At 28.0% G+C, this 23976-nt stretch overlaps 2 protein-coding genes across 2 annotated transcripts; both read right to left on the reverse strand.

Annotated features, from left to right (window-relative positions):
* Positions 1–253: 253 nt before the first annotated feature.
* LOC114177524 (glycine-rich protein 23-like) lies at positions 254–1027 on the reverse strand. The gene has a single exon (XM_028062903.1). The coding sequence runs from the start codon at positions 935–937 to the stop codon at positions 581–583; it is 357 nt and encodes a 118-aa protein (XP_027918704.1). The 5' UTR covers positions 938–1027; the 3' UTR covers positions 254–580.
* Positions 1028–7474: 6447 nt separating this feature from the next.
* LOC114173774 (heat shock cognate 70 kDa protein 2-like) lies at positions 7475–10369 on the reverse strand. Its single transcript, XM_028058367.1, has 2 exons — positions 10045–10369; positions 7475–9449 (listed from the first exon to the last, which is right to left on the reverse strand). The coding sequence occupies exons 1-2, from the start codon at positions 10256–10258 to the stop codon at positions 7708–7710; spliced, it is 1956 nt and encodes a 651-aa protein (XP_027914168.1). The 5' UTR covers positions 10259–10369; the 3' UTR covers positions 7475–7707.
* Positions 10370–23976: the final 13607 nt, after the last annotated feature.

A 23976-nucleotide genomic window follows, 5' to 3' on the forward strand; every position in this document is an offset into this window, starting at 1 on the left:
ATTAAAAGGAATTTTTAAGTAGCTGTTGACGAAAAAAAGTGTTGCAATCATTTTTTAGAAAAAAATAATAATGTGATCAGTAAGGGAATGATACTTCAAAACTAACAGAAACAAAAAAAAAAACAAAAAACATAACTTTAAATATATATTAAAGAATTCTATAAAAGTGAAATTATTTATTTTTAAATATTATTTACCACATACGATCTTAAACATCTGAAAGTTGAACGAGGAAGTGGAGGTACAGAGAGAGTGTAGAAAAAGCAAATACAAAGTTGAACTCATATATTGATTACATTACTTCGAAGCTAAAATGAAATGTTCCAACTATGAAAGAACCACGTATACATATGAGTGCTATGGTTGACACAAAACCTAAGTAAATGAAAGATGGAATGACACATTACAAGATACACTACTCTTTTTCACTTTCCCAACACTTAAAACACTACACTGCTGGCTCATGAACACGCACATAAACAACATTATTTTCTGAACGAAAAACAAAACACTAGGGTAACTAACCCAAAGAAAGGTGAAGAAGCTAGAACCCTTCATGCATGCATGCATGCATCCACTTTCAAGGAAAAGGAACAACACCACTGCCTCCACCAATGCCGCTTCCAACGCCACCACCAACACCGCCACCAACTCCACCACCGGTACCACCGAGTCCTCCGATTCCTCCGATTCCGCCGATGCCGGTAGTGCCACCGAGGCCACCACCGAGTCCACCGCCTGCGCCAAAACCACCTCCTATTCCGGCACCAGCTCCTCCAAAAGGTAGTCCATTGCTCCCAATTCCGGAATAGCCACCGACTCCACCATAGGTGATGAAGTTCTTCTGGTCCTTGAGACCAGCATCAGTGGGTGCGTTTCTGGCACTTGTGGCCACAGCCAAAGCAAGAACCAAGACCAAGAAACACAACTTAGCCATGTCTCTCTCTTTCTCTCTGTTTCACTCCCACACACCGAGTAGTTGCAGTGTCTTTGGTTACTCTGAGTCTGTGTGGCGAAGAGTTTGGAGAGGTTGTTTCTTTATAGGGAAGAGTGTGAAGTAACGGGTGAGGGGCAGTTGAGCATGGTAAATGAAACTTTAATGTCTCTGCACAGAGCCTCGCTGTCATCAGACACGTTGTCCCAAATAATATTTAAGACTATTTTCCTACGGAACACGGTATCCTCACTCTGTGAAATCATTTTTATACCACTTTCAAATTTAAATTTCGATTTAATATTCAGTTCTATAAAATTTATGTGTAATGAAAAAAAAACCTGAGAAAGTAAAAGGGGCTGATGATGAATGCGAAGCACCAGTCTCCACTGTCAATGGTGCATATGCAGTGCTGAACTGAGGGCTAAGGAAGCATGACATATAAATAAATGAAACTAACACTAAAAAGAATCTAAACAAAAATAAATTAATTATTATAATGATCAGTTTATACACTAGCTTATAAAATTAAAAATTATTATTATTAAAATAATAATTATTATAAATAAAAAATTATAATCACTGAAAATTAAATTATTTGGATAATAAAAATTTAGTTAACTGATCAATTTATTTTAATAGTTAAAATTGTGATAATTACTTTTGAAAACTAATTTAACAAACAAATATAATTATTTATTTATGATAATAACTATTTTAAAAATCAATAATTTTTAATTTTGTAAATTAGTATCTATAATTATTATTGATCATTAGAATTAATTATTTATTATTGATCATTATAATTAATTATTTATTATTTAAAAAATTTCTTATAATACAATTTAACAGTTTTTTATTTTAACAGATTATGGATTTGTGTCAGGCTTAATTCGATTTGAAGATGCAAGGCATTGTATTCGCTTTTTCTTTTTTGTCAGAAGCGCTAAAATATATTTATGGAAAATTTGACATTACATAAACTTTTCAAAATTTATAAACCTTTGTAGTATCTAAGGAAAAGTGGACTGTTATTTTTTATTTAAATTATTTCAAATATTTTATATTTAAAATAAAAGTGTTATTTATCTGTATCGTGTATAAAGAAGAAAATGGAATGTTTGGTATTTATTAGCCAGAAACTTGGAAAATTGAGCTGGCTGAAGTCGTTTTTGGATGCATGCTGCATAAAGTGACGTGTATACGCGTCAAAAACCTTTTTTTTTCATTTTACTTTGTTTATATTCTTTATCACCTCATTTTGTATTTCTTGTTTTCTCTTTCCTCTTTTATTTTTTCTTTTCATCCTTATCTTCTTTTAACTCGTTTGCAGAAAAAAAAAAAAGAAGATGTATATTTATCTTCCCCACATCGAATAGAAAAAAAATTAAATTTATACCCAGGATAGGTGTATAAGTAAGACAATAGACAAAAACAATATATAATAATTAGAAATATAAATGATATATTGAGCAATGGAAAAAAAAAAAGTCGAGTTCCTTTTTCGGGAAATAAGCTATAACATTCATGTTAAAAAAAATTGTGTGTACTTGTAAAGAGTATTTTAAAAGAAATATTAAATATATTTTTATCCGTTTACAGATAGATAGATAAATTCATAGGGGAGTTATTGTAGAATCTTAATTTATTGAATCTTAATTGAATCGTAAAAATGAGGTTTTGGCCTTATTGTAGAATCTTAATTTATTGAATCTTAATTAATAGTCATTTTTAAGTGATTCACCTAATACAATTAAAATTTTAACTACTAGAATTGTAGGCATGTGATTGGTTGAGGACTCATATTTACAATTTAAACACGAGGGACCAAAATTATACAAACGAAATATTTGAAATACCGAATAAGCTTACAAAATAAATTACTTTCCCGACAAATATAAAAAAAAAATGGAAATTTCATTAGTTTATATTATCTTTACTTTAATTGGGAATATCACATTTGCAAGAATACTGCAATGTTACATTTTTTTAAACCACCTTATGAACTTTTGTGGAATGTATTTTTAACCAGAGAATTATATTTATACTTTAATCTTTTTTTTATATTTTAGTGAGAGATATATTTAATAAATATAACATACATTGCATAGTAGAATAATATACAGCGAAAATAAGTTCCTGTGAGTGACAAAGACTGTGAAATAATAATAATAATAATAATAATAATAATAATAATAATAAACAATGAAAACGTATTTATATTGTACGGATCCTTTTTGTCAAATACATAATAATAATGCCTTGGAGTTTAAATAGAAATAAGGGGTGCAACTAAGAATTGTTTATTTTTGTTTGAAAAATTAACTTATTAAAGACCCAAAATGGTCGCCCAAGGTTACAAAATCCACGATTTCTTTTTGTGCATTCGTATCTTCATTTTGCATCCCAATAAATATTAAAATCTCCATTTTACCCTCCTGGTTTTGAAACGAGACACCACCATAACACTGCAGAGTGCACGAAGAAATAACCACAAAAAGTAGTACCAAAAGGCTTCAGGTTTACCCAGAACAACTTTCAACAACATATCGCAGTGTGTTTCTTTCTGCACCCATCAAATTTCTTCGTCCATCCCATTAACCGGATTTTTCCTTTTCCAAACATGCTAGACCAATTTCAGAAATATTTTTCGAGAAGTCATTCATGGGTGCTTCTCCCTGCACCACCAAGTCTTTTTCTGCATCTCCAAAATTTACTATTATACTCTTCATTAATATATAGGTGAAAGTGGGTGAAAAGCAGTAAATTTCATTTACTGTGTCGTCAACTTCTCTGCACCCCAAATGATTTCATACTATTTCTTCTCGCGTTCTGCATTTCTTCTCCGTCTCATTATTGTGCCTTCATTTAAATTTTTCTCCATTTCATTCTCACGTGTGGTCCCTGTCTGAGCTTTAATTTTCTCTGCTTCATTCTTTCATTCTCTCGTGGTGGTCCCTCTTCTGAGGTTTGTATCACTTTCATTCATTTTTTTAAAGGAATCTTCTTTATTCTCTCAGTGTCCGTTATGCTTGTGTTTGTGCTTGAAGGTTTTGTGTTTCTTGGTTCTGTGTTTGAAGAAAGGTGGTATTGTGAGTTACCTGTGCGTGAAGAAAGAGTGTGTGGAGGCTGTGTGGATGCTGTGGGAGACTGCGTGGATGCTACAGAGAAGAAGAATGTGTGGAGGGAGAGCAAAATGTGGAGAAGAGGGATGCTTGCTATGAAAAATAAAGCTTCACGCGCAGCTAGGTCAAAGATTCTTCTGTTGGGGGTGTAGGGAATCTAATTCCTTTTTTTATTGCTTATTGGGGTACGTTTTGGGGGTGCAGAGGGTGTATGGTTTTGGAGTGCAGAGGATATGCGGTGAAAAAGAGAGAGTAACTCTTAATTTTTACCATGGGCAAACATGGAAATATATTTGGTTTTGGAGGTACAGAAGAGATTATTGGAGATACAAGAAGAAGACCTGTTACTCATTCCACTCCTATTGATCAAAATTTCCGGAAAAGGTGCAAGAAGAAACTCGCGAAATTGTAACTTAAACTAGCAAACAAATATCAAGGAATGTCAAATTATTATTATTCACTTTTATTTGAATTTCAATAATTAAATTTTTGAAGGCATATATTAGAAACAACACAGTAATACTGATTTCAAAACAAATTTAAGTTTCAAAGGATATCATGTCAATATTAACCGGAGAAATTTTAACTATTCTAAAATACATTATATTTGAATAACTTGTAATATTTTTTTTCTAACTATTTTTTTTTTTAAATAGAGTAGTTAAAATATATTATATTTTTAGTTTTTTTTTAGAATAAAGTAATAGAACTTCACTTTGAATATAAAGTTTTATTTTAAAAATATGTATTTTAAAATTAAAACTACAAAACATATTAGTTAAATTTAAGTATTAAAATAATATTTAATAATATATTTTTTGAAAATATATATGAGTATAATGTAAATAGATAGTATATCTATTAATTTGGCTGGTACATAAAAATCAAAGCGAAAAAAATCTACAACGGCAAAAAAATTACACACAAATATTTATAAGACCAAAAATTAGTTATGTATTGAATCGAGTCGATCCAAATTAAATATTGAGTCAATTTCTCTCATTAAAGATTAAGTCAAATTGGTTGAGTCCCATAATTAAGTTAATTCAATATAGTAATAAAATAAATACTTTAAGAGTGTGATTACTAATCCATAAATCATGAGTCAAATCGATACCTTTAAGAGTGGGACTAAAATTGGATTTTTAATTTTTTAATAAATTTAAAATTTTATTATTTTAATTATTTGAAATATTTTCTTAAAAATTATAGTTTTTGACTTATTTGTAATTTTTTTATTTCAACAATTCATTTTATTTAAGAAAATCACCAAGGAAAATATTTTAAATTACCTCATCCACAGTACTAAGTTTTTACTTTTCTTCTAAAAATTAGAGACTCTTTAAATAATGCTAACAAAAGCAATTATGGTCTTGTTAAAAGTTGTAAACTGTTCTATGAGAATTTTTTTTTTTTTTAAATGTACGCAAAGCTTATATAATATTATTAACACGTATAGTTGTATCATTGTTAAAATAAATATTTTAAAACAATTTTGTAGGTAGATCTTATTTGAGATCATCTATATTACATGTATTGTTACAAAATAAACAGTACGATATAAAACTTGAAACTACTTAACTATAACATTTTATTTTATTTAATAATTTTACAGTCCAATGAATAAAATCATAAAATAACAAAATTTATTAGAACTTCTTAAAATATATGTTTGAAATCTTTATATTTTCATCAAAATATTTAAATAAACTAAATAAATATTTTCAAGAAAATACTGACCTCATGTTTGGATCAGACAATAGAAAATTTAGAGGTATGTAAATGAAACAAAGGATAAAAGAAGGGAGTAAATAATTCAAATTAAATGAAAGAGAATAGAAATAATAAGTGAAGAAAAAACAGTAATGTATTATTATTATATTTTTCAATATTGTTGTTATAATTTAAAATATAAATATAAATAAAATATTTATGATTTATATCACGATCACCTTTAAAGGTAAATCTTTTGGTCTTTGACTTGACAAACGCCACAAAAAATTGCTTCCAAATTTTGATATAATATTATGAATAATCACAGTCAATGTTGAGAGTTTAGATATGTTCTACAGCAATTACTTTTATTATTTAACATTACTTTTACTATTTAAGGCAAGAACTATGTAACCTTAAACGTTTGGTTAACTTAAAACAATTAAAATAATAAAATCACGTGTGGGAAGATACAATTTAATCGAATTTGTTGGTTGATAATATTAGTTTGGTTGAACTATATTTTTTTTAATCCTTAATATTATTTTGTGTGCTTTTAATTCTTGTAAAAGTATTTAGTTATAAATCCTTAATTTTTAAATATAATTACTAATTATAATTAGTTTAAAACTAAAAGAAGAACATATTTGTCATTTTATTTACATAATATTATTTAAAGAAAATTATTACGTGTTATTTTTATTTTATAATAATATATTTTTCATTTTTATACATAAAGCACGATGAAACATGAAAAATACATCGGTAAATTGTGAATATAGTTATTTTATATTATATTATATATATATATATATATATATATATATATATATATATTATGTAGATAAGAGATAGTAACATTTGTTTTTTATATTTCGACTAATTAAGTTATAATTGCTTTGTATAAGATTATAAAATACTAATGATAAATAAAAAATTTTAAAAAAATATATAATTTCCTTTTGTATATGGAGTGATACATATACTAATTAAATTATGTACCTTTTTTCTATATCTAAAATATTTTTTATCTTCTTTTTTCTTAATCATTTTTAACATTAAACCAATTGTAGTTAATGAAAACCTAAAAATAAGTTGTTAAAACATTTTGAGATTTAAATTTAACATAAATTTTTAGATACCGAAAACATATATGATTATATTTTAAAAACACCGAAAACATATTCAACCTTTTATTTTATGAGAAGAAACACTGTTATGTTGATTTTGTTTTATTTCTTAAAGCAAAAAACCCATTTCTCAAGTTTCTGATTCCATCATAATTTATAATTAATTTACAGTATATTTAATTCTAAAATAAAATAACTGAAAATAATAAGTCATTAAACACAGCTTGAACATATAAAAAACGAATTTGGTATATGTTTAAAACATAAAATAAAAGTATGAAAAATAAAATACTTTCTTGAAATACTTTTCTAGCTACAACCTAATTAAACATTACTTAACGGTAATATAAGATAATAAGATAATTACTATAAGAATAATTTTCAAAGATCTAATTTTCACTTTAATATTTTTAATGTGATTTCAACTCATACGATCTTTTAAGTATATCAATTTTACTTAGTCATCAATTTACTATTATCATCAGTATATAGAACTTTTAAATTCTTAACCAAAACATTTAATGCAAAATATTATGATGAAATAAACATTAAAAAGAACAGAAAACAACAAATAACAAAGAACATAAATAACCGAATGATCTATATATCTAGATAATTGAGCATCCTCAATCTAACCATCTAAAAACATAAACACAACAACATAATGCTTCAAGGTTCATACCCAAACGGGAAAAATAATCAGTATCCAATCAACAAGAATAATGCAGTTAAATCCAACAAAAAAGCATCAAAATAAGTTCTTAGACAAAAAATAATTTATGTGATGGAAAGCAAATATGATGATTTAGTCGACTTCCTCAATCTTGGGGCCAGCACCACTTCCACCAGAAGGAGTATAATCATCATCTGCAGGAGGAGCACCACTCATGTCTGGACCAGCACCACCCTGGTACATTTTGGCAATGATAGGATTGCAGACGCTTTCCAATTCCTTCATTTTATCCTCAAACTCATCTGCCTCTGCAAGCTGGTTGCTGTCCAACCATTGAATAGCTTGCTCAATAGCGTCCTCAATCTTCTTCTTGTCAGCAGGATCAAGTTTGCCACCAATCTTGTCATCCTTCACAGTGTTCCTCATATTGTAGGCATAGTTTTCCAATGAGTTCTTGGACTCAACCTTCTTCTTATGCTCTTCATCCTCGGATTTGTACTTCTCAGCCTCTTGAACCATCTTCTCAATATCTTCCTTCGACAGTCTACCCTTGTCATTGGTGATAGTGATCTTGTTTTTCTGGCCAGTGGTTTTATCTTCAGCAGAGACGTTCAAGATACCATTGGCATCAATGTCGAAGCACACTGTAATTTGTGGAACACCCCTGGGAGCAGGAGGAATGCCAGAAAGTTCAAATTTGCCCAACAAATTGTTGTCCCTGGTCCTTGCTCTCTCACCCTCAAAGACCTGGATCAACACTCCAGGCTGGTTATCAGAATAGGTCGAGAAAACTTGTTCTTTCTTTGTTGGAATTGTAGTGTTCCTTGGGATCAGGACAGTCATCACACCACCAGCGGTCTCCAATCCAAGAGATAGAGGAGTAACATCAAGAAGGAGAAGATCTTGAACCTTCTCATTGCCCTCACCACTTAAGATTGCAGCTTGGACAGCTGCACCATAAGCAACAGCCTCATCAGGGTTGATGCTCTTGCACAGCTCCTTTCCATTGAAGAAGTCCTGGAGTAGTTGCTGAACCTTGGGAATTCTGGTGGAACCACCAACAAGGACAACATCGTCCACGCTTCTTTTGTCCATCTTAGCATCCCTCAGACATTTCTCCACTGGCTCCATACATTTTCTGAAGAGGTCCATATTGAGCTCCTCAAATCTGGCACGAGTAATGGTGGAGTAGAAATCAATTCCCTCGTATAGGGAATCAATTTCAATGGTAGTCTGAGCAGTAGATGACAAGGTTCTCTTCGCCCTCTCACAAGCTGTCCTCAACCTTCTTAGTGCTCTGGGGTTTCCACTTATGTCCTTCTTGTTCTTCCTCTTAAACTCTTGCACAAAGTGGTTCACCATCCTGTTATCAAAATCCTCTCCTCCAAGATGGGTGTCACCGGCTGTGGCTTTCACCTCAAAGATGCCCTCCTCGATAGTAAGTAAAGAAACATCGAAAGTTCCACCACCAAGATCAAAGATCAACACATTCTTCTCACCCACGCTTGATGCTTTCTTATCAAGACCATATGCAATGGCAGCTGCAGTAGGCTCATTGATGATACGCATGACATTGAGACCAGCAATAACCCCAGCATCCTTGGTAGCTTGACGCTGGGAATCATTGAAGTAAGCAGGGACGGTAACAACAGCATTCTTCACTGTAGAGCCCAGGTAAGCCTCGGCAATCTCACGCATCTTCATGAGCACCATTGAAGAGATTTCCTCAGCAGCAAATTGTTTCTCCTCACCCTTGTAGTTAACTACAATAGTTGGCTTATCGGCTGGACCAGCAATGACCTTAAAAGGCCACAATTTGATATCACTCTGAACAGGGGCATCAGTGAATCTACGACCAATCAACCTCTTTGCGTCTGTGATACAAAAAGAAGCCTAAAATTTAGACATCACGTACCTCAATTAATACACAAAATCCATATCTTATAAATAACCCATCAAAATGTATATAAATAACCCATAAAAATTTCCAAGTTAAACTACTATTTAATCTGTGCAATTGTCTCCGTTCTAATTTTTAGTTCCTACCGATGTCCTCCTTTTATATTTAAATCCTCGTACTTGTTCTTTTTTCAAATTTCAATTCCTCTAGTTGTTCAGAATTTAAGTATTACTTGTACACAAGAAACTAACCCGATACAGAGCCATTTTATTCAACTAATTATTCTTATTAAGCAATAGCGGCAAAAGACAAATATTTTACGACGCAGGTATATACAACAAACCTCTGATATTTCTCATATAAAAACTAAAAATAGAAACAAACAAATAAAACAGGTGAATAAAGAAAAAAAAATCTATAGCACCATAGATCTAAAAAACAGGACTTCTTCTGTTGTGAAGATTATTATCAGATATAATAAATAAATAGACGTATAAAAGAGATGCACAAGGATATTCATTTGCACAGTAAAAATGTAGAATAAAAAATGTGTGCTTAAGAGATGTTACCGAAGACGGTGTTGATGGGGTTCATGGCGACTTGGTTCTTGGCGGCGTCACCAATGAGACGCTCGGTGTCGGTGAATCCAACGTAAGACGGCGTCGTTCTGTTGCCTTGGTCGTTGGCAATGATTTCAACGCGGTCATGCTGCCAGACCCCGACACACGAGTACGTGGTTCCGAGATCGATTCCGATAGCAGGACCCTCACCTTTTCCGGCCATTGTTTTTCAGCGTGTGTGGAGACAAAACGAGAGATCTAAAAGGAAGGAAGAAAGTGAAAAACCACAGCGACGACACCACTGTGATTCGAGGGAGACCTAAAGAGAAGGTGATAGTTAGCTTATATAGTTAGGGTTTGAAGTCCTTCCAGAATCTTCTTTAGTCCCAGAAGTCGTTGCCAGTTGGCTACACATAATTTTCACGTTTTCAGATCTGAATTCTTTCAAAACGTGGGCCCTTAACGGGCCCGACTCTTTCAGCCGACCCAATAAGTCACTAACAACTTTTGTTGTTTACCTGACAGGCCCATTTCGTGTCATAATACCAAAATGTGATCGAACCAATATAAAATATTTTTTACTAATATAATACAATACCCCCACCACATTTTTTCCCTTGTGCTATTCAATCATTAATATAAATACTTTTATAGTAACTTGGTCACTTTCTATCAGGTTCAAAAAATTCTATAAAAGTATTGAAGTCTCAAAAAGGAAATGTTTGATTGAAAAATGTCTGATAAAATAATCATGTGAAAACATTATCCATAATTCCGTAGTATGAAAAACACAAGAGATAAGATCTATAAACACCTTTCTATGGATATGCAACAAGTTCACAAGGATTTACTCAATAAAATAACATATTTTCAACCAATAAAATAAATATATGATTTTTTGTTCTCAGCTGGTATTAGCTTCTTTATTTCCTAAAATAGTACATTGTACACAAAAATTATGCAGATAGCATAGTTTTGAAAATGGGTTACAATTTTGTCTTCATTCGTGAATCGAATTCTGAACTAGTTTTTATTTATTTTTATTTTAAATAAGAAGAACAAAATAAAATTAAGATGAGAAAAATTATTATATTAGTGTTGCAGTTTTTTGAAAAAATAAAAAGGGGAAGTATATCTTTATTTAGTTAAAATAATTTACCGAATATAATTTTGGTATAGAAAGTAAGAAAATTAATTGGTGGAAGTTCACCTAAAGACACATTTTATATAAATTTTATTGGTTTACTAGTTCATATTAATGGACTAGATTGAATTTCATATTTGATGCTTTAATATTTAACTAACTATATTGTTTTGAAAGCATTCCAAGTTTAGTGCTCAATAGGAAAGAAAAATTGTCCAATATCATTATGTGACTTTTAATGCAAAATGAAGGTGTATTTGGGCTCCCAAATATTAAAAGAAACACGCACTAAACGTTTGCGGGAAGATGATACAATATTATGTTCAAGAAGTTAGATCAATTTTAGAAAATAGGAACACACATTATTTAATGTTTCAACCTAATTGGTAAAGTTTTCTACTTTCGTTTTTATTTTTTTTGGCAAAAATTGGGAGGCCCAGGACGTGTTTTTATGAGCATCGTTTACTGCTTTAGCCTATCACTATTATACTAATGATAAATTTATATTATTAATAACACCTTAAGCTTTAAATATTCAAACTACTGACATTTTCTCTAAATTATTCTTTAACAATTAGTTTATATTTGTAACTTTCATATAAAAAAATAAAAAATTACTCTATTAGGTAAATTTGCCATCTTTATTAAAAATTTGTTTTTCAAAAAAAATATTTTCCGAATTCAAATGACAAAAAAGCATATAATTAGTGACACGTTCTCGAAATTATTCTTTACCAATGACTTCATATTTGTAACTTTCATAAAAGAATAAAAAATAACTCTATTCGGTAACTTTGTCAAATTTATCAAAAATTTGTTTGTCAAAATATTATTTTCCCAATTCAAATACCAAAAAAGCATATAAATGTTGGGTTTGTGGGTTACGATCATTGAGAAATTGTGGTTCTATGTATATGACATCAGTCTTACACATATAAGACATTTGACACCAATTTTGTCCAAAAATCTTAAGGCAATGGTTGTATGTGCTTTTATTCTTATATAGTGGGACTTTGACTCACACTTTGACTATTCTCAACAATCTTCTCTCAAGGATGAGTTTTTTTTTTCATATGATATATTTTCCCTTAGGTGGATGGAGACCATTTTTTTGTATGGTTATACGGTCAGTTACTCTGAACAATCGACTCTGATACCAGGTTCGGAGGCGGAAGAAGAATATGACAGATGGAGCCACGGCTCCCCCCAACCATTTCTTTTTGCTTTTTTTTCTATTTATTTAAAAAATAATATTTCTATATTATTGCTTTATTTATATTAATTGATTTTTATTTTATTTTATTTTTTATATATTTTAAAATATATATTTATATATTATTACTTTATTTATATATTACTACTTTATTTATATATTATTACCTTATTTATATTAATTTAGTTTGGAATTTGTTTTAAAATTTAAAAATCACGTTTTTTTCTATATTATAATTTCTTATACTTTTTTATTTGGTTTTTCTCTTCCGTGTTTCCATCTCTTTCTCTCATTTTATTTCCATCTCAATTTTCACCATCATTTCCTTATTATTTTTAAAATCAAATTACACTACGATAAAATTGAAGAGTTAATGAACATTTTGGATTGAACAATTTCTTCTTTTGAGTAAGTTCATTTTTTCTCTTCTTTTTTTAAGTAATTTGTTTTCCTCTTGTATGTGACTTTTCTATGCTCTAGACATATCTCTATTTGTTAGAGATCATAAAATCATGCTTTAATTATTGATCAAACTTTTTTTTTGTAGATATAGTTATTTTAGGCTTTGAAGTTGTGTAAGGGAAAAGCAAGATTAGGAATCTACTCTAAGGTAAAGGAAGCTAATCATTTAGAAGTCATTAGTTTTCTTAAAATATTGAGTCTAGCTTTTAAGATTTAATTTGGGATATTCATAATTTAATTTTTTTGTAAAATAATTGACAAATTTATATTAGAAAAATTATGATAAAGAGTAAAAGAATTGATTCTTTTTTCAAGAGGAAGGTTTGTGATGAAGATGAAAAAATGCATTTACGTCATCTAAAATTGAGAAACTTCATGATAATCCAAATATTGAAGAAAACGAAAAATAACTCTCTAAGGTTCCTAAAGTTACATATAATGAATTTGAAAATACTTTAGAACATGATTCGGGGAAGCGTCTTCAAATCTAGCAATACCCACCAAATCAAATTGATGAGGTACGAAGGGCTTATCTAAAATGGGTTTCATATCAAATACATCTAGAAAACTATCCGTTATCTGGTAAAGATGATCATCCAAGAAGATTTCAGTACATATGGTCTAGCTTATTACCTTCATGGTTAGAGTATTCGTCATTAAAAGATGCTACATATTGCTTACCATGTTATCTTTTTAGTAAAAAACCAAGTGGACGACTTGAGTCAGATGTTTTCATTGTTACGGGTAATTGAGTTTATTTTCATTGAATTCTAATTGGCAATCAGTTGATTGTCATTAACATGTTTTAACTTTTTGAATGTCTTTTATAGGTTTTAAAAGTTGGAGGAGCATTGTGACTAAAGGTAACTTTTTTTTTTATATATATTATTGTTGATGATAAACTTTATGTTACTCTTTCATATATATTATTGTTATATTGTTTGGATTATATTGTCATGACTGCTTATTTTGAATAAAAAATGATGTAAGAAAATAATTTTTTTTAATATAAAATAATAATTTATATATAACAAATATAATTTGGCCCTCCTAAAATTTTTGGTCAAGTTCCGCCACTGGTTGGGTTTATATATTTTATCATATGTGGGTTATGGTCATTGAGAGATTATGGTTCTATATATATATATATATATATATATATATATATATATATATATATATATGACATTAGTCTTATACACATACGACATTTGATACCACTTTTACCCCAAAATCTTAAGACAATGGTGTTATGGGCATTTATCCTTATATAATGTTTAATTTTGTCTATTCTATTCAACATGATACTTTGAGTCACACTTGGACTATTCCCAAAAATAACAATCAACAATTGTTCATATTATAATTACAAAATAAGTAGGAAGTAATTTGACAATATGAAATCGTATAAATAAAATAAAGAAAAAACAAAATGAAACATATTTTACTATAAATTATGTTGGTGATTTGTAAATCGAACATGACATTTAATATTTGAAAATAATTTTCGATCTTCAATATAATATAAAGAAATAATTTAAAAATTACAAAAATAAATAAATAATGAAAATACTATAATAAGAATTTGGAAAAAAAAAAACTCAACAACAATTTTGAAAAAATAAATAAACTAACATTCGTATCTACTATAAAAATAGGAATATAAATTCAGAAATATAAGAAATCGTAATTATTCAGATCTTAAAAGAAAACAAAGATAAAAAATATTTGTCACACGAATCATGAAAAGCATCACACATTGAGATCTTATGGATCCATAAAAAACAAAAAAACCAATTTTAAAGTCGAATTATTTAGATCTTACTACAACATAGTAACAAAGCCAACGATGGATTTTATGGAGAATGTGAGAGAGAAGCAATATGTGGTTTTGAAGAGTGATAAAGGCAAAATGAGTAAGTTTTAAATTGGACTCAACACGTTGATGTTGGGAAAAGACATTATCAATGAAAAATATTATCTTTATCCCAATAATTATCTAATTAACATATAAATAAGATCAAATAACACAAGGATATAACATGAAAATTCAAATCGTAGAATAACACTATATGAAAATTTGTACAACATATAAACTACCCTTCAATGCACTTTGACCCTAAATATACTCACACTCTCCAAAGTAATAATCAAACCCTAACCTCACAATACTTTACTACAATAATATAAGAAAAGTCAAATATAAACTTAAAATGTATTTGACCAGGGCAATTGAAACCATAAACTTAGAGTTCATTATCTAGTCACTAACACCTACGCCATTGTCCATGCATTAATATTAACTAATGTCCATGCATAAACCCCATACACCTTGCATCAATGCTAACCAATGTTTGTGCATAATCCTCACACACCTTACATCAATATTAACCAACGCTCGTGTATAACATTACCACTAGAAAAACTCATCCTAACTCTCACAGTCTACCTAACCAGGAGTTGTCAAATGTCACGGTCCTCCATACTTTCAAATATGACCAATTAAGAGATGACACATGTCATAATCCTCAATCTCATATCTGACCAACCAAGAGTTGTCACATACTTCCTTCTTCCTCAAGCAGATATGCAAAGAACACACAACCTTCACCTTCATTACATAACCACTGTCGGATAGCGCAACACATGTCCACCGTCCGACGTTTACTGAAGCAGCATGACATTGTTGCCACCATGCATAATCGTCGGCGACACAACACCATTGCATGAACCACAAAATATTGTCGTTGGAAAACCTCCATTGTCACCGAACACGTGTCATCGGAGAACTCACAACACACAAACCCAAATTCATAAGCTACATTACACGAACACATGAGTTGATTTTTAAACCGTATACCACTTCCTCCACACACAGACCGCAAATCGTGAGTCATACAAATCATATCTCCATTGTGCATCACTCACTAAGACATGTAATCACCAACTATGACCTCCTTTGCAGATCCAATGCGACTCATAGTCCTTGAACCTCCACAAATCCGATTGTAGATTCACCATGCTAACATGGCGTTGACAATCATTCATCCATTAAATTTTTCATTGCAACTTCAACAAATAATGGTGATTCTTCAATGACAAAGAATTAATCTTTTATGATGTAATAAGCTGCAACCACAAAACATGCTAAAAAAAATCATACCAAACCATAACTCTTGATAACACTTGTTGGGGAAAACATATCATCAATGAAGATCATTATCGTCTTTACCCTCAGTAATTACCCTATTAATAGAGAAATAAGATCAACTCAAGGAACACAAAAACATAATATGGAAACACCAAAATTAGAAAAAAAAAATCACAACCTCGTTGCCTAAAGACAATTAGAGAATAACACTATATGAAAAATTGTACAACACATGGACTACCCAGTCATGTTCTTCGACTCCAAGTAGATTCACACTCTCTAAATCAATAATTACACTCAAATCTCACAACACTATCTTACAATAGTATATAAAAAGTCAAATACAAGCTTAAAATGTGTTTGACTGGAGCGCTAAAACCATGAACTTAGAGTTCATTATATAGTCATTAACACATATGTCATTGTATATTTTAGGTAATGTGAAACTTTCCAATAAGTATTATTTTCATCAACTCAACAATTGTTTAAATGAACAATGCTTTGTGCATAGAGAGAACCACGTGTCATGATCTAAGTGACTCATATATATATATATATATATATATATATATATATATATATATATTACTTCCTATTTTTAGCAAACTATGTTTTTTTTCTGATTTATTTTCAATTTTTTTAGGTGTGACGTATGGCAAAATAATAATTTTACTTTTCAAATTATATTATTTATAGAGCAATATTTATAACAAAATAATGAAAAAAAAGAGAGTTGAGCTAGATGTACAATCTATTTTGTACAAAAATGGACTAATGGAATAAATACAATATAAATTTTTGGTTAAATTACTTTTTTAGTCTTTCTATTTGTCAAGTAATATCAGTTTGGACCTCAAGTTTTTTTTTTGTCTCAATTTGGTCCCTAGTTTTTTAAAAATGATTCAATTTAGTCATTACTATTAATTTTGACCAAACGATATTAAAGTCAACACCACGTGTCATATTATGGTTTTTTTTGAATTTTTTTTATTTTTTACGCGTGTCACTCCATAGTTGTGTCACTTGTCAAAATGATTCAATTTGGTCCCTATATTTGTTTTTAGTTTCAATTTAGTCTCATTTTTTTGTAAAAGTGAAGCAATATTGTCCCTCATTAAATTGACACTCAATTTAGTTTTTGTATAAATCTTATGATGATATTCTTACTAAAATAGAAATTTTTATTAAATATTTGTAGAAATATTTTTAAACAAGCTTTTTTTTCTAGTTTTATTATTAAACAGAGTTAAACCCCAAACTTAATTTCAACAATTAACAATTTTGTCATCATATATAAATACATTAAGTGTATCATATTATACAAACTTAGTGAAGATTAAAAATCAAACAACTTGTCACACATAAGTTTAGGAACTAAATTTCAAGTTTAAAACAAAACCAAAGTTTAATGTTTTGTACAAAATTTAAAGTTAATTTAAAATATTTATAGAAATATTTAATAAAAATGTTAATTTTAGTAAGAATATCACCATAAGATTTATAAATAAGTAAATTGAGTGTCGATATAAGGAGGGATAATATTGCTTCATTTTTAAAAAAATTATTACTAAATTGAAACTAAAAACAAATATAGGGACCAAATTGAATTATTTTGACATGTGGCATTAGGGATGGCAACGGGGCGGGGCGGGGACGGGTTTCGCTATCCCATACCCATCCCCGCATAAAAAATTCATCCCATCCCCATACCCAAATCCAACGGGTATCAAACTTTTTTCCCATCCCCATCCCTACCGGGTAACGGGTATAATCTCGTACCCATACCCATACCCGTGTTCTAACTACTTCAATATTAATTTTTATAAAAGAAAAAAATTACGGTAAAGAAAACATAATATTATGAAATATTCAATATTAGGAGGATTTTCTTCGATGCCAAATACCTTAAAATAAATTATAATTGTTTACATTTTATATTAGAATACCATATAAAATTTCATGTGAACCAAAACATTTATTAAATTTGCAAACTACAACATTGATGAACTTAGTTGATAAAATTAAAAAATATTTCAAAAAAAATATAAAAGGAAAACAAATATTCAAATTAAAATATATTTTAAATGTTTGTTTACTTCAATTTTTTTAAATTCTAATGAATCTCTTTTTTATACACTAATAAAAGTTATAATATATTACTTGATCAAAATGACACAAAGAACAAATAATAAACATAATAATAAAAGAAAAACAAATATTCAAATTAAAATATATTTTAAATGTTTGTTTACTTCAATTTTTTTAAATTATAATAAATCTCTTTTTTATACATTAATAAAAGTTATAATACATCACTTGATCAAAATGACACAAAGAACAAATAATAAACATAATAATAAAATTTTGACATAGATTTTGTATCTTTTGAACTTCAATATATGTTGGATAGTGACGAAAAAATATTCATAGCAATTACATTAAATTTTTATATTGTAGTAAATAAAAGTTATTTATACAATTAAAGTGAAAAAATTACAGTATGATTAATAGTGAGTTATAAAATAACAAATAATTAGATAGAATATATCGAAATATTATTCTACATGATGAAAATAAACAATAAATAAAAATATTAAAAAACTAACAAATGTGTGTTTTAGAAATAATTTGAGAGACTATCGAAAGAAATCGCACAAAGGAAATCAAATGTATAATTAAGGTATGATAAAATGAAAAATACCTTAGAGAACTAATTATTAAATTACGTTTGAAGTGGTTAAAATTAAATAGAAATATCATTAGTGACCAAAAAATTTGTCATTAAATTACAAATAAATTAGTAATTAAATTGGTCACTAAATCAAGTATCGATTCGATCATTGAATCAGTCACTAATTTAGTCATTGATTCAGACAATAAATCAACTACTACCACCAATGACGAAAAATAATGACTGATATGGGTTACTAACTAAATCAGTCACCATTTCATGTTTTTTTTGTAGTGAATTATCATATACTATTCCTAAATATCATTATATATATGTATATATATATATATATATATGTATGTATATATATATATATAATTTTAACCACTTCAAACAGAATTTAAAGTGAAAAAAATTACATTATGATTAATAATGAGTTATAAAATAAAAAATAATTAGATAGAATATATCGAAATATTATTCTACATGATAAAAATAAAAACAATAAATAAAAATATTAAAAAACTAACAAATGTGTGTTTTAAAAATAATTTGAGAGACTATCGAAAAAAATCACACAAAGAAAATCAAATGTATAACTAAGGTATGATAAGACGAAAAATATCTTAGAGAACTAAGAAAACTTTTCAAATATCAACATGTATACTTAATGGTTGAAAAATAACAAAAATTATTTTAATGAAACAAAAGAGTTCTTCAAATTAAATAAAAATTAATAATAATAATAATAAGTAAAGAATTTTTTTTATATTACCTTAAATTGAGAGTATAAACATTCTCATGTGAAAGGAAAATTTATAATAAATAAAAATATTAAAAAATAATATAAATATTCAAATGTGAGGCATAATATTTTTTTTTATTAACATACATCATTTTAACATAATTACATAAAGGTTATGATAAGATAAAAAATATATTGGAGATGAGAATGACTTTCATGACAAATGAAATAATTAAAAGAAAAAAAAATAGAAAAAATATATATATATATATAGGAGTTACTTGATTAATTGTGAATATTTTAATAATTTAAACGAGAATGGAGATATGACGGGGACAAATATTATGGCGGGTATATGTACATCCTCATACCCATCCCCATACCCAACTGAAAAAGTCGGGGATTCCCCATACCCATACCCATACCCATACCCAGTCAATGCGGGGATTCCCCGTCAAAACGGGGACGGGTTCGGGCAATACGCACGGGGACGGGTTTATTTGCCATCTCTACGTGGCATAACTGTGAGGTGACACGTGTAAATTTTTTTAAAAGAATTCAAAAAAACCAGAAATTGACACGTGACGTTTACTTTAACACCGTCTGGTCAAACTAACGGTAAGGACTAAATTGAATCATTTTAAGAAAATGAAGACCAAATTGAGACGAAAAATAACTTGAAGACCAAACTGATATTATTTGATAAATAAAAGGACAAAAATAGTGATTTAACCTTTTTTTTTTTGTTGATGATGACCTTTTATTTCATTAATCTATAACTATATATAAAGATGATTCCCTCTTTTGTGTTCACATTTCATAATTCTAACTTTACCCTTTACAATGTAATTATTTGTTAAATTTTTAAAAATTAACAGTTACTTTTACAAGTTTTTATAAAACTATTTACTTATGTCCTTCTTCTTTTTTCTCCTATTCATCAAAAATTATTTTTTTCATATTTACTTCATACATTTAACTTTATTTTAGATAAATATAATTTTATTTTTTTTATTAACTTAATAACGTTATAGTATCATCAACTACTAATATCATATCATATATATTTAAAAATGTGTACACATATGCGCTATCGCGCATGTGTATACGCTATTGTATATCAAAAATATGAACGGTTAGCTTCATTACGGAATTTTTCTTGTAACTTTTTTAACATTTAAAAAAACTTAAATTCGAGACTTAATTTGTGTAGAAAGAGCATAATATAACTTTTATGAACAATCAATTGATATTTTTGTTAGTTGCTATTATAACAAAGAGCAATTATTACAACTTTAGTTTCAGTTTTATTTTAATATATCACTTGTTATTTGGTTTCAATTTATGAAAAAAAATTATAATAAAACTCTTAAATATTAATCTTAGTGATAAAAAATTATTAATCACTGTAATAACGAATTTAAAAATTATCTTACAAAATAATAAATTATTGATTAAATAACTATAAACTTATAATTGGTCATTAATTAATTATAGACTAATTTAGAAACTAATTCTTTTACTAGTTAAAACCTACATATTTAATGTCTAGTAACAAATTTATAAACTAATTCTTTTGGTAGTCAAAACCTTAATAGCTATATTTTAGAAACCCCAATTTAATAATCAATTATAATTTTTTATTCATAATAACTATTATTTTAATAAAAAAAAATATTTTTCAAATTAGTATAAAAATGTCTCACTATATGATTAATGATTTTTATTATTAAAATTGGTTGTTAATAATAACATACTTTCTGGTGGTGAAATAATAATAAAAAAAAAAGTTAAATATGTTCTTGGTCTTTAACTCTTAGTGAAACTTAGAAGTAGTCTCTCTTCAAAACTTTGAACCAATCTAGTTTTTCAACGTTTGAATTTAGTCTTATTTAACAAAAGTTACAAGTTACAAGTTACAAAAGTTTGTAAGTTTATTTGACGTTTCAATTATATTTCGTTGTAATATGTTATTTTATTTATACCGTTTGACATATTTTTATTTTAAAATTATCTGAAAAACACATTTAAAACGCTAAATAAACATAAAAAAATATATTTAAAAAACTAAATACACGCATTTTAATCCTAAAAAAATGTTGAAATCTACTTAGTATTGCTTTTCACATTTAGTTGTATACAAATGGTACTAGTGTTGATAAAATTACTCGGTTGTTCAATGGGAGTGGTCCAAGCTAGTAAAATTTTAAACATTCTTGACGATAGCTACTAGTATTTTTAGTTCATATAATTTTTTAGAAATTTTATCTAGAATAATATATTATAGAGATAGAATAGAATAATGATATTTCTTAACGTATAGACGCAGAACTATTTTTATTGTACTGTTTTTCTTATAATCAATGGTACTCAATTTTGTCATTATTAAGAATGTCTAAAATCAAACTGGTCCAAAAGAAAATGTTAAACTAATGAAGAAAAAGTAATTAGGCCTGAAAAGTTTAAAATTGATCAAACAGTTTTTTCTTTGAATTTTTTATTTACCGTTTGCCTAACAACTATCACACATATATAATGTGTCTTAAATATTATTAAAGGCTAATTAGTCTATGTTAGAGATTAATTCATAATATAATAATATAAGTAGCAAAAATTAATCATAGAGAATAATTTAATTTTTGATTAACAAATTAATTATAAATTTTTATTACACATATCAATAATTTTATAAAATACTGTTTAAATAAGTTAATATAATAATTTTTTTCCAAATTAGTTGTTATTTAATGATTTTTTTAATGAAAATTTAATCAAAAATCAAACCATAATGAACCGTTAACACTTTAATTTTATGTTTTATAAATTCTTAAAATATTAATTTTCATATATATTATTGTGACTGGTTATCTTAAAAGTTGTCAAAATCCAACTTAATATATTTCTAAAAATAGGTAAGTATACCCATCAATGTGAATTATGATCATTAAATTCATTTTAAATGTATTTTATCTGTTTATATTTTTTCAAAAATAATTAATCATGTTTTCAATCTGCTTTTTGAATAAATACTAATTATATTAGTATTTAAAAATTAAATAAAATTTGCATATAACTTTATAAACTGCTTTGTCAAATGTAAAATTATTTTGAAATATATATAGTGGTGGATTAATTATTATTATTATTTTTAATTATATATATATATATATATATATATATATATATATATTTGAAAATTTTTAAATTTTTAAATATAGATAGTATATTTTAAAAATTGATGAAAATTAAATTGTATGTGTTTTTTATTTCTTTTACAAAAACACAACATTTAATGTTAATAAATAATAAAACATAAAATCAAATATAATAAAAATAAAAATATTTAGACTTACTTATTTTTTTTGTCTTTTTTTGTCCAAAAATGTCAAATTGTGACAAAAAGAACTAGAGGACCAAATTGACATTTTTAGAAACAGAAACAAAAAAAGTAATTAAACCAAATATTTATTAAAATATTTTTTATTTTCTTTCTCAATGTCCTTTTAGTTTTTTTTACAAAATTGTACTCATGTCTCAATCTTTATGTTTTCGCTTTGTTGTTTGAAGAAAAAAAAAGTTAGACACAAACTCATTATTTTCATATCATTTGTCATTTATTCTCTATCTTTTTTGAAGAAAAAAAAGGAAACTTTCTCTTGTCTCGTTGGATAATAAAATATTAGTTTAATTGTTATTATTATTATTTTTTATCTCATAAGTCTTTGTATATTATTTTTTTATGAATATAAAATATAATATATTATGTATTTTTTCATAACCGATTTTTAATTGTGATTTGACTATAATATATTTTTCTTTTAATACTTACATTTCTCAAATTTTTATTAGATTATGATAAATTATTTTTTAATATTTTGTATAAATAAAACGTATAATAATGAAGAATAAAATAATAGATTGATTATTTGGAAGTGATAGATAGAGGTGTCAATTTGACTCAGCCCACAGGGCTTGACCCTGACCCATGTGGGCTAGGGCCACACAGGGCTTGACCCTGACCCATGTGGGCTAGGGCCAAAAAAATCCACATTGAAAAAAAAACCCATAAAAGAAGTCCACAGGGCCAAAAATCCTATAAAAGCCTTGTGAGCCAGGACCAACCCATGGGCTATATTCCACATGAAAAATATATTATTTTTTAAAATTTATTATTATTTGTGGGACAAGTCGAACGAACCGGACAAGCACGACGTCCCGAAGAGGTCGAACAATCCAGACTTGCCCGATGATCTTGACAAGAACGACGACTCGAACGAGCCCGATGATCCAGACAAACTCAACGACCCGAACTGGCCCCAATGTAGTATTATTTGGGGGTGGGGCGCTAACCCACCTTAGTCCTAGCCCTAACCCACTAGAGAGGGGGGGCTGGGGCTGTTTTTGGCCCCCTCATTTGGGGGCCTCTAAAAAGAGGCTTTATGAATAGTGGATCAGGGTTGGCCCATGGGCTAGGGACCAAATTAAAACATCTAGATTCACATGAAATTTGTTATAACTTTTTAACAAATTAAATTTATTTGCAGACATTAATTTT

Source organism: Vigna unguiculata, chromosome 1, assembly GCF_004118075.2.
Source record: "Vigna unguiculata cultivar IT97K-499-35 chromosome 1, ASM411807v1, whole genome shotgun sequence".
Taxonomy (NCBI): Eukaryota; Viridiplantae; Streptophyta; class Magnoliopsida; order Fabales; family Fabaceae; genus Vigna; species Vigna unguiculata.